Below are 12,470 nucleotides of genomic sequence, written 5' to 3' on the forward strand. Positions count from 1 at the left end.
GACCTTGGGTGGGATTAGACCCAAGTCCCAGCTGATTCCACTCCCTCCCCCGCTCTGCTCCCTATAAGGGAATTAGGCAGAGAAGTAGGATGGAGTGCAACTTTTCTATATCAGCTTGCTCATTTTCTCACTGTTGCCTGACAAAGTCCTGTCTTTCTCAAGGTGGGGCATTAGTGTAAGGTGCCTCATAGTCCCTGGGTGTGATGATTCTCTCTCTCTGCCTTCACTGCCATATCCCCGATCCCCATGTATATCTAACTCCTCTTTCTCCCTCCATCTTCTTTCTCCAATACCTTTTCTTTTTCCTTTTTAATCTCACTCTTCCGTTGGTTTCTTGCTGTTTGCCTACAGATATGCTCAGGTCTCCCATGGCCTAAAAAATTCTTGCTCAATTCTTAGTCACTTTTCTTTCACCACCATAGAGATGTTGGTCTTTTTGCCTTTATTACTTCATTGCTTACTTAACATTTTGGGGTATGGCTTCTGCCCCAACCACTGTCCTAATACTGTTCTAATTCAGTATCCTTACTGAAGTCAGTAACCTTGACCTCTTTCTCTGCGTCATGTTGACACTACTGTTCACACACCCTTCCTGGACACTTCTCCCTTGCATCTATAAGGATGGTATTTCTGATTTCTTTCTCCTTTCCTTGTAAATGTATTTGCCTTACCCCTTTCTCTGAGCTCTCATTAGCCCTCTTTTTTTTCCTGCACTTTTTCTTTGTAATATTATCTTCCTATGACTAGAAGTATTTTCTTTTATTCCTATAATGTAATTGAACTGGGAATAGCAGTGGAAAATTCAGGGAGGCAGGATTCTGTACATACAGGAAGGAATTTTTTTCCTAAAGCAATTATGGTATTTTACAGTAATAATCTGCTTTTGAAGTAGTCAGTTCTCCACTGTTAAAAGTTTTCAAATGGAGGCAAAAAAGACCCTTTGTAGAAAAGATTCATAAAGTAGGTAGAAAGTTGAGCCAGATTATCTTTTAAAGTCCCCCTCCAACTCAGAGATTGTAATTTTTATTTCATCCACTCTACTCCCATGGATTCAATTTTGACCTTTATCCAGATGTTTTCTAAATCATTTCTAGCCTCTTTGCCTTCCTTCCCTCCTCCTTCCTCTCTTGCATAATATTTGTCATTAAACTTGCTTCTGTTCTAGACCACGTGTTTTCTAGTTTCAACATCATTTTCTAATATTTTTTCTCTCCTTTTACTAGTATGGCTTTGAGGACCACTGTTCTATTCTTTGGCGACTTTTCTGATAGTTAATTATATCTGCCCATGTAAGTTTGTTGCCTCCTCTCCCCACAAACTAGGGGCACTCAAGCAAAGGACACCAATAGAGGAGGCTCAGGAACCTAAAGTTTAAAATTGATTTTAAAACTTTGTATGGCATAGTCCAAATGTTAATACTTAAGATATTTATAATAATAAATAGTAGTAGTTGCAGTTTTTTATTGAATGTCTCCTATGTGCCAATTATTGTGCCATGAGTTTACATAGGTTATGTAAGTTATATTTCATTTAAGTTTTACAACATTCCTGTGAGAAAGATACTGTTGTTCTCCCATTTACAAATGAGGAGATAGGAAGGTAAGAAAGTTGTCAAGGTCACACAACTAATAAATAATAGATACCTAACTCACTTTATGGCCAGTTTTCTTAAGTATATTATATACACTGTATTACAAGAATGTAGAGAATCTAGAATATAATTTTAGAAAGTCAGGTAATGTACAAACAAGATAATGTATTTTTGACTTTGTATGTTTTTGTTTTGAATGTACATGAACTTACATAAGACACTGTTAGTGGCTTATTTGTGCTTATTACCTCTTTATCCATGATATTCATTCCCTTGTCATTCATTCATTGAACTTTCAGGCCTTTTACCGATTGCTTAGACTCTGTTAAGTGTAGTATAGGAAGGTGAATGAAACAAGTATAAGTTTTCAGTATAGTGGGGGAGACAGAAAATTAACAGGTACATAATCAATTATAATTTGAGCAAGTACTATAAAGATCACAAACTGTAATGCCAGTGATAGAGAATCAGGGTGTGTGTGTTGGATGGGGGGAAGGGAAGGGAGAGGATATGCTTAGATACGGTGGTCAGGAAAGGCTTGTAATGCCACTAAGCAGATAATTAATGTTTTGTTGTATACCTTTTAATACATTATGTGTATATATGGGGAGCTATATAAAGTTTTTATATCAAATTGGATTTTACTATATATTCTGTTTTGTAATCTCATAATTGAGTCTCTTGAAAGTATAGCCATTGTCTTTTAATTTCCCTACCTATTCCACTCCAACTTTTTTTTTTTCCTTTCAAGATTTTATTTAAATTCACGTAAGTTCACATATAGTGTAGTATTAGTTTCAGAGATACAACTTAGTGATTCATCAGTTGCATGTAACACCCAGTGCTCATTACATCAAGTGCCCTCCTTAATGTCCATCACCCAATTACCCCATTCCCCCATTCACCTCCCCTCCAGCAACCCTCAGTTTGTCCCTATATTTAAGAGTGTCTTATGGTTTGCCTCCCTCTCTGTCTTTATCTTATTTTAGTTATCCTTCCCTTCCCCTTTGTTCATCTGTTTGTTTCTTAAATTCCACATATGAGTGAAATCATACGGTATTTGTCTTTCTCTGACTGACTTATTTTGCCTAACATAATACTTTCTAGTTCTGGCCATGTCGTTGCAAATGGCAAGATTTTATTCTTTTTGATGGCTGAGTAGTATTCCATTGTATATATATATACACCACATCTTCTTTATCCATTCATTAGTTGTTGGACACTTGGGCTCTTCCCATGTTTGCTGCTATAAACGTTGGGGTGCATGTGCCCCTTCTAATCACTATTTTTGTATCCTTTGGATAAATACCTAGTACTGCAATTGCTGGGTCATAGGGTAGTTCTATTTTTAACTTTTTGTAGGAACCTCTTCCAGGGTGGCTGTACCAGTTTGCATTCCCACTAACAGAGTAGGAGGGTTCCCCTTTCTCCACATCCTTGCCAACATCTGTCATTTCCTGAGTTGTTAATTTTAGCCATTCTGACCAGTGTGAGGTGGTATCTCATTGTGGTTTTGATTTGTATTTCCCTGATGACAAGTGATGTTGAGCACTTTTTCATGTGTTTGTTAGCCATTTGTATGTCTTTTTTGAAGAAATGTCTGTTTATGTCTTCTGCCCATTTCTTAACTGGATTCTTTATTTTTGGGATGTTGAATTTGATAAGTTCTTTATAGATTTTGGATACTAGCCCTTTATCTGATAAGACATTTGTAGATATCTTCTCCCATTCAGTAGGTAGACTTTTACTTTTGTTGACTGTTTCCATTGCTGTGCAGAAGCTTTTTGTTTTGATGAAGTCCCAATAGTTCATTTTTGCTTTTGTTTCCCTTGCCCTTTAGAGGCATTTCTAGCAAGAAGTTGCAGCGGCCAAGGTTGAAGAGGTTGCTGCCTGTGTTCTCCTCTAGGGTTTTGATGGATTCCTATCTCACATTTAGGTCTTTCATTTTGTATTTATTTTTGTGAAGGTGTAAGAAATTGGTACAGTTTCTTCTGCATGTTGCTGTCCACTTTTTCCAACACCATTTATTGAAAAGACTGCCATTTTTCTATTTGATATTCTTTCCTGCTTTGTCAAAGATTAGTTGATCATATAGTTGTGGGTTCCACTTCAACATTTGCAGTCTGGCATCCACCCCCACTGTTGGACTTCACATTGTTTCTGATGTGACTGGCCTAGTTGCAAACCTAAATGATGTTTTTTTTTTTTTCCTTTTATTTGTGAATTCTGAATTGGTATTTCTCTCACCTTCTTGTTATGTTCCTTCTTTATCACAAGCTTTTCTTTATATCTTTTTCTTTTTCTTGTTCTTTTTAAAGATTGTATTTATTTTTAGAGAGAGAAAGAGCATGAGTAGGGGGAGGGGCAGAGGCAAAGGGAGAAAGAATGCTAAGCAGACTCCGTGCACGAGCATGGAGCCCAACATGGGTCTTGATCCCACAACCCTGAGACCATGACCCCAGCGAAAATCAACAGTCAGACGCCTAACTGACTGAGCTACCCAGGTGCTCTGCCCCTCCTTTTTAAGGATTTATTTATTTATTTATTTATTTAGAGAGAGAGAAAACAGGCCCGCTCATGCGCACGGTGGTGGTGGGGAGGGGCAAAGGGAGAAGGAGAGAAGCAGAGCCTATGACCTAAAAAGAAATGAGATCATGACCTAAGCCAAAATCAAGGGTCAGATGCTTAACTGACTGAGCCACCTAGGGAACCCTATATCTTTCTTTTATTTCTTCAGAAATGTTCAAGTCCTCTTAGTTTCTGTACTTGGCCCTCTGTACTGATAATCTCCTAGAGTAACAGATTAAAGTCTGTAATGACTCACCAGTCTTGTGGATCAAGTCCAAAGTCCTTTGTTAGGTTTCACCCGGTTTAAGGATTATTCTTTTCTTTTAGCTAAGGATAAAAAGAAATGAACCTTTATTAATACTTATTTTAAGAATTGATACTGGCACCTTAGATCAGTCCATATGTTCATTCATCAGATGATCATCTTTATTTTCACTTGGTGGTTCTCACCTGGGGTGATTTTATCCTCTCCCCTCTTTTCTCCCATTCCAGCATGTTTGGCTTTGTCTGGACTCATTTTTGGTTGTCATAACTATGCGTGGGGGGGAGGAGAAGAGGATGCTATTGGCATCAAGTGGATAGAGGCCAGGGATACATCTAAAGATCCTACAATGTATGGGGGGAGAACAACCAATAACAATTATTCAGCTCAAACTGGCAGTGGTGCCATGGTGGAGAAACCCTGCTTTAACTGGATTTTAGCATTTCCTTTAATTATGAATGTAGGTAATCCTTCACAGGGGTGTTAGCACTACCTGTGACTTTGTTACCAGTAGAAATTTCAAATATTTTCATGTCACGTTAATTTGTTGCAGGTACCTTGAAATACTTATGTTCATTTATTGCTTAGAAATTAAGATTTGCATTAATTGAGAAGCAAAAAATTACTGTATTGCATTTTAAAAAGTTTAAGTACAGTTGTCCATTGTAATCTCTAATGTATTTTATGCATTATAAACATTATTCTGGGAAGGGGTCCGTAGACTTCACCAGATTGCCAAGGAATCCACAGGACAAAAAAGCTTAACCCTGGTCTAGAGGCTTAATTAGAGTGGTTTAAGCATTTTTGGTGAGAATGCTTCATAGGTGATGGAATTTATTTTATATCATCATTTCATGAATCACATAATATTAAGTTGTCATACTATTGTCAGTGATGCCAAGTTTTGATGACTTAGTTAAGGTACTGACAGCCAGATTTTTAAGATATATTTTCCCCTTTGCATTGCTAAGTAATCTGTGGGGGTCACTTTGGCACCAGGTGAGTTTTCTCTTTCTGAACAACCTTTCACCTAATAACTTTAGCATACATCAATGATTTTTGCCTGAATTGGTTTTTACATTGGGGTTACAAAATGGTGATTTTCTAATTGAATCATTCCTTCTACATTTATTACTGGCTTTCTTTTGTAAAGAAGACATTTCCTTTCTTTATCCCACTCCACCCCCTTTTCCTCATCTCTTTCTCTTCCCCTACGTGTCACTCTATATTTGCTAATTTTTATTATCTAGTAGATTACGCTCAAGTAGGTTGCTTTTTTTTTTTTGAGTGCTCAAATTGTCCCCCATGTGGCCAGTGAGAACCCCTTTAACTTGATCCTTTGTCCTTTTTTACAAATCCTTCTTAGAAGCTTTTAACCTAACTTTTAACATAAAAAGATATTTTTAGCTGGGAGAAAGACAGTCACATGCTTCTGATTTTACTCATCCTTGGAAATTCTTTTGTAATGAATGTGTTTCTTTCCTTATCATCCCATACCCCTGCATGCTCTTATCTATTCACTTAAGGATTATCGGTAGCTGTCTTAACTAACATCTCTCTTCTGATCTGTTCTACACACCACCCATTTCATTCATCTTTAAAGTATTTATTATATACTGTCTGTGTGCCAGGAATTGCATTAGGAACATAGAATACACAGGAAAATGGAAACATAAGGAAGTTCATAGTCTAATAGAGAAGACCTACATAAAGACCAAAATTTCAGTATGATTATTGCAAAATAGAAATACATAGAGGCGCCTGGGTGGCTCCGTCGGTTAAGCGTTTGCCTTCAGCTCATGGGCTCAAGTCATGATCGCAGGGTCTGGGATTGAGCCCCATGTCATCGGGCTTCCTGCTCAGTAGGGAGTCTGCTTCTCCTCTCCCTCTGCCCCCCCCCCCCACCGGCTTGTGCTAGCATGAGTGCTATCTCTCTCTCTCACTCTCTCATAAATAAATAAAATCTTTAAAAAAAAATACATAAAGGGTAACTAAGTGTGAGAAACCAGAGAAGGCTTCAAGAGAAGATAATAGTTGAGTATGGTATTGTTACAATCATGAAAAGATTATTATGTGAAGAATGGTAGAGCGACTTATAGATTCTTATCGTAGGTGACTACTGATTACATTCCAAATTTGTTTCTAGATGTAGTTACAAGTGGAAGTATTAAAAATCAGAGGTTACCTGCATTTAGTGCTTAGAGCTTTCCTTTTCCCTTGTTCTGTGTTTTTTGTTTTTATTTTTGCTAATTTTTTTTTTTCTGGGTAGACGAACTATTCTTAGGTTATACTGAAACTTTCTTGCTAGGATGCTTCATCATTTCTGTTCTTTAGCTTTTCAATGAAAGATTATTTTTTTGATGAAATTGTTTGGTTTGGAGGCCATGGGGATTTGCCATATTTGTTTATGCATCCATGCCTTATAAATAAATCCATAATGTTTTATTACCAATGATTGCACATACCAAGTATCTGCACCGTACTTATGTGGTCATAAATACAAAGTTTGGTTCTTACTGTCGGGAAATCTTAGTAAACTTAGGATGGTTGAAGGAAATGGAGAGTCAAATGGTTTAAAATTGGGACTCACCTATATAGGCAGTCCCCTAATTTTACATAATCTCTTTATAGTTAGAGATTTTCCCTCTTTTCATAAGAATTAGGAGAGGTATAGGAAAAAAAAAATCAGCATATATTCCCAATTCACATTCTTTAAGGAATAAATAAGGTGACCTCCCCCCCGCCCCCCAGAAAGTGAAATAATTTATAGGAGTCCAGAAATGTTTTTATTTAAGTCCCCATCTCCTCAAGTATTTCTGGCTTCCTGAGATGGCACTTGGGATTTCTTCTTGCTGACATGATGGTAAAAATAAATTGAAATAGTAGTGTACTAATGTTGGAATCAATATTTAATTTATCTGACATCAAGCAGTGGGCGTTCAACATAAATAGATTTTCCAAATATTTGTAGCTTCCCTCTTTAAAATGTCAAAATGTTTTTAGTTTAGCCATTTTATTTGATAAAATTAATACAAAAGTTAAATAGATTTAATGTTAAATTTAGAATTGTCCTTACTTAACATTTACTATACAGGATTATGTATTATATAGTATTTCCTATCCTTTAGGTATTTTTTCTCTTTCAAATATATGATGCTTTTATACAGAAACAACCATACACTTAATGTGAATGGATGTAAATGCAACAGGCATTGCAAACCAAGGCCCTGACTAATTCATTTGGCCATACTCTGTGTGTGTATGTAAATAAAAGATGATTTGTTAGTACTTCCCAATGCAAACATTTTACTTGAGCCATGTCAGTTTCCACAACGTCTTATGATTATTCCATGTCCCTTAACCTTTTTGTATGGTATTGTTTGCTTTCTGTTCAGGGGCCGTGAGGAAGTTATTTATCTTTGTGCATTTTCTTAACAGCTTGTTTCTTATGGTCTCAGTGAGTGGTGTAATTGGATGTGTTTCCTTTGCATTAGGAGGACTGTGACAGATATTCAAAGAAGTCTGGGAAATGTAAGTTTTAGCTTTCTGCTAAACTAAAGGGGAGTTAGAGTAGATGAACTTTTTGTCACCGTTCTTAGCCTTACGTCTCTGCTCTTTATTTCTTACTCTTATTGCATTCACCAGAATTCCTTACGAGGCTTTTTTTTTCTTCTTCTTTTTTTAATTGGTTAAAACACATGTGTCTTTGTAAGCCACCTAGTCTTTCAGGGCCTTGCATTTAGACTAGGTGATCTCTAAGTTCCCTTTCAGCCATAAACTTCTGTTTATGTTTATTTATATTTATTCCTTTGTTGAAAAATGTTTATTGAATACCTGCTATTTGATAGATATGCTCTGCAGCATAATATTACCTACCCTCCAATAATAGGATAATACATGTTCTTCAGTATCCAGGTTATGTACTGCTTCATTTGTAAAGTTTTACCTGACACTGTAGCCTATATTATGTTGTTTTGCCCCACAAATTCTTTCAGGACTTACTAAAAAATGTAGACATAGGTTAACTTGTGTTTTCCTTAGTGTTTGGATTGTTTTGATTACTTAATGTAATTGTAGGCACCTTGAAGAATCCTGCTTTTTTAATAATCATTTAATATAGTGACAGTCCACATAGTAATAATAATCATAATGATAACTAACATTTATGAACACTAACTTTGAGATGAGCATTGTTTTAAATGCTTTACATATATCCCTTCCATTTAATCTTACAAAATGTTTATGAAATGGGATCTCTTCTCCATTTTTACAGATGAGGTAAGGCACACAAAGGTGAAGTAAATTTCCTTAAGATTATACTGCGGGTAAGTGAAGAACCCAGGCAGTCAGACTTCAAAAGCCCATTCACTTATCCATTTTGCTATAATGCATAATTACTGTATACTTGTTGAATGAATAGATGTTTTCATCTTTAATATATATCGGTTACAGCTTTGGTATCTATTTCCACTTTGGATAAAAGACTAAGGATAGGGGCGCCTGGGTGGCTCAGTTGGTTAAGCGACTGCCTTCGGCTCAGGTCATGATCCTGGAGTCCCGGGATTGAGTCCCGCATCGGACTCCCTGCTCAGCAGGGAGTCTGCTTCTCCCTCTGACCCTCCTCCCTCTCATGCTCTCTGTCTTTCATTCTCTCTCTCTCAAATAAATAAATAAAATCTTAAAAAAAAAAAAAAAGACTAAGGATATTTCACTTCGGGGAGAATACTTTTCAAACAAGGACAAATAACTTTCTTAGTAAACTAAATATTATGAGTGACTCTTACAGTTAATAGTGAGTATTCAAATTGTGTACTTATACCTTGAGGGATTTTGGATAAGGTGTCTTTTTCAAAGGAAGTTTGAGGCATACATAATACTTATAGATGAATTTTGATTTGTGTTAAATGCTTGATTATTACTTGTTACTTGTTTTCAGTTGAGTGGTGATTTTATGCAATGGCTTCAAGCCACAGTTCTTCACCAGTGCCTCAAGGAAGCAGCAGTGATGTTTTCTTTAAAAAAGAGGTAGACCCAACAAAACACATTCGACCTGTGCAGTCACTGCCAGATGTATGTCCCAAGGAACCCACAGGTAATACCTTTGTTGTTGTTGTTGTTGTTGAGGATTTTTACTGAGGATTTGTATTATCTTTAAATGAGTAGTCAGATTCCATATACATTTGACCCTTGAACAACATGGGTTTGAACTGCATGGGCCCACTTATATGCAGCTATTTTTTTTTTTTAATAAATACAGTACTATAAATGTATTTTCTCTTTCTTATGGTTTTCTTAGTAACATTTTCTTTCCTCTAGCTTACTTTCATGTAAGAATGCAGTATATAATATATATAACATACAGAATATGTGTTAATTGACTAAGTTTTTGGAAGGGCTTCTAGTCAATAGTAGGCTATCAGTAACGTTTGGGGAGAGTTTAAATATGTGGATTTTTGACTTCACAGGGAGGGGAGGGTCTGTGTCTCTAACCCTTCCGTTTTTCAAGGGTCAGCTGTATCTGAAAGAGTAAATTTTACAGTGTTAAACTAAAGAGGTAATTTGGAAGTAAGTTGATTAGGAAATTGGAATATAGTTCTTTTCATGCATTTCCATAGAAGAAGTTACTTGCTAAACTGAAAAAAAAAGTTTTGAAAATGAAACTACTGATTTAAAGCTTTTTAGTTAGACACAGTATAGTAAAGCCTCATTATTTATGAATTCCATGTCTGCAAATTTGCCTACTCCCTAAAACTTATTTGTAACTCCAAAATCAATACTTCTGGTACTTTTGTGGTCATTTGCAGCCATATGCAGAGGAATGAAAAATTTGAATTGCCTAATGCACATGTCCCTAGCTAAGGTTGAACAAGACAACGCTCTGCCTTCTTGTTTTAGCTCTCATGCTCTAAACAAGTGTCCTTTCTGTGGTCTATTTAGTGCCACATTTTTTGCATTTTTGAGATTTTTATTGGTGATATTGCTGTTTAAAATGTCTCCGAAATGTAGTGCTGGAGAGCTTTCTAGTGTTTCTAAGTACAAAAAGACTGCAATGTATGTGTCTTATGAAGAAAATTCATTCAGGTATGAGTTATGAGTTACAGTGGTATAAGCTATGAGTTCAGTGTTAATGAATGAACAGTATATATTTAATAAGGTGTCTTTAAACAGAAACATACACAAAATAAGATTATGTATTGGTCGGTTGATGAAAATGTTGTGACCAGGGGCTTGAAGGTACCTAACCCTGTATTTCCCCTAGGAACAGTGGTTCAGTATTTGCTAATTGTTGCAGTGACTTTATAGAACAAAACTACCATGAATAACAAGAATGACTATATATTTTTCTTTCCTCTATGGTTGATGCCACAGCAGCATTTCTGTCATCTGTTTATAAGCCAAACAAAGGGTATTAGAACCTGGCATGTCTGCCTTAATACAAGAGAAAAAAGGTATTTGTGAAAAATCTGGAGTATTAAAGGATAGAAGATATACAATAGAAAGGAAGAAGAATTTTGATGTTGAAAAAGGAAAGAGAAATTGTACATTAAGGAAAGGAATTAGTGAAAGACTTTCTTTACCATCCACCCCACACTGCAACTATAACTCTCAAATTTTGCATATTCTTTATTTTATTTATGTTTTTCCTTCCCTTGGCAATTGATGCTGAAAGCTGAAGGTTATTAATCAGATTGATTTTCGTTAAAATGTTTGTACAGAAGAGTTGTTTCTACTCTGTATAGAGTAAAACTAAGCATTTTTATTTTTCTAGGATGTACTTTCAAATGTAGAACTTAGTCTACAGAGTTCTCTTGTTTACTTTTTGCAGATGATTCAAATAGTTTATGTGTTGCCCCATCTCTAGTTACAGATCAACATAGATGGACTATATATCATTCCAAAGTAAACCTTCCAGCAGCATTAAATGATCCTAGATTAGCAAAAAGAGAATCTGACTTCTTCACAAAAACATGGGGATTGGACTTTGTGGACACTGAAGTCATACCTTCATTCTACCTCCCACAGATCAGCAAGGAACATTTTACAGTTTATCAACAGGAAATCTCTCAGGTAATACCTAATCAAAAGGAATAGAAAGATCTTTAGTTTGATTTATTGTAGATTTTTGACCAATAGTCTTTGATGAGGCTATAGTATTCTTTTCTGTCTGTATACATGCTACTGTCCTGGGTTGTATTTAATTCATTTCTTAGATATATGTAAGTATATTTCTCTTACTGTAGTGATTTTTTGGAATTGCACTTTACTAGTAGTGCTAAGATTCCTCATGAAATCCACCCTACCTACCAAGGAGAAAATTGTTTTTTTTAGGCCAATAAAACCCAGATGGTTTGTGAGGTTTAAGAAATGAGCAGAGTAGAACTGTTTCTGTGTCTCATTTACCACAGAAAATTTATAGAGTATGCTAGCTTTAGTAGATAGTCTTAATATCTTTAGACGTAATATTTTGCTCTAAACTCAGTTCTGAGCAAGAACTGAATGTATTGCTTAGTTTAAGAAGGCTTGTTATTGATTTTTAGTGAGTATTATCAATATAATTTTGGTTACCATTTTGGTCCTTAAAAAACTCATTTTTAAAGGGGATATTAAAATTTTTTTCTTTACTGAGGTATAATTGACATATAATTTCAGGTGTACAACATAATTATTTGAGATATATATATATATATTGCAAAATGATCACCATAATAAGGCTAGTTAACATCCATCATCATACATACTTAACAAGAATTTTTTTCTTCCTGTGATGAGGATTTTTTAAATCTATTCTCGCAACTTTCAAATATTCAATACAGTATTATTAACTATAGTGACCATGCTTTATATTACATCTGGAAGTTTGGATAGGGGATAATTATTTATGTTTTTATAATATCCCTTTTTATACTTTTTTCATTAGCAAACCTAATTTGCATTTAGCTAACTTTGTTTCACTTGATTACTTTGTTCTTTTATGATTTGGAAATAGGCTAAATATGGTTATATTATTGGCATTGGTACTATGCAGTATTTGGTTCATTTTTAGTATGA

General features: G+C 35.4%; 1 protein-coding gene and 1 long non-coding RNA gene across 8 annotated transcripts in view; one reads left to right on the forward strand and one right to left on the reverse strand.

Moving 5' to 3' along the window:
• Positions 1-12,470, forward strand: part of VPS54 (VPS54 subunit of GARP complex) — a 96,127-nt gene that overhangs the window by 12,157 nt on the left and 71,500 nt on the right. For 4 of the 6 annotated variants that reach the window (XR_010405663.1, XR_010405662.1, XM_064572430.1 and 1 more), the window contains exons 2-4: positions 7,860-7,952; positions 9,358-9,513; positions 11,284-11,489. Coding sequence is in view for 4 of the 6 variants with exons in the window: in XM_064572430.1 (XP_064428500.1) it covers positions 9,378-9,513; positions 11,284-11,489 (342 nt within the window). In the remaining 2 variants the exon portion in view is untranslated. The remainder of the gene's footprint in view (positions 1-7,859; positions 7,953-9,357; positions 9,514-11,283; positions 11,490-12,470) is intronic. The other 2 variants (XM_045884902.3, XM_045884903.3) reach the window with 2 other exon arrangements.
• LOC135361759 (uncharacterized) overlaps positions 1-12,470 on the reverse strand; it is a 38,643-nt gene that overhangs the window by 10,863 nt on the left and 15,310 nt on the right. For both annotated transcript variants that reach the window (XR_010405664.1, XR_010405665.1), the window contains exon 2: positions 4,416-4,486. This is a non-coding gene — a long non-coding RNA (uncharacterized LOC135361759). The remainder of the gene's footprint in view (positions 1-4,415; positions 4,487-12,470) is intronic.

Source organism: Mirounga angustirostris, unplaced genomic scaffold (assembly GCF_029215605.1).
Source record: "Mirounga angustirostris isolate CCGP_5_RB_7025 unplaced genomic scaffold, mMirAng1.0.hap1 SCAF_10, whole genome shotgun sequence".
NCBI lineage: Eukaryota > Metazoa > Chordata > Mammalia > Carnivora > Phocidae > Mirounga > Mirounga angustirostris.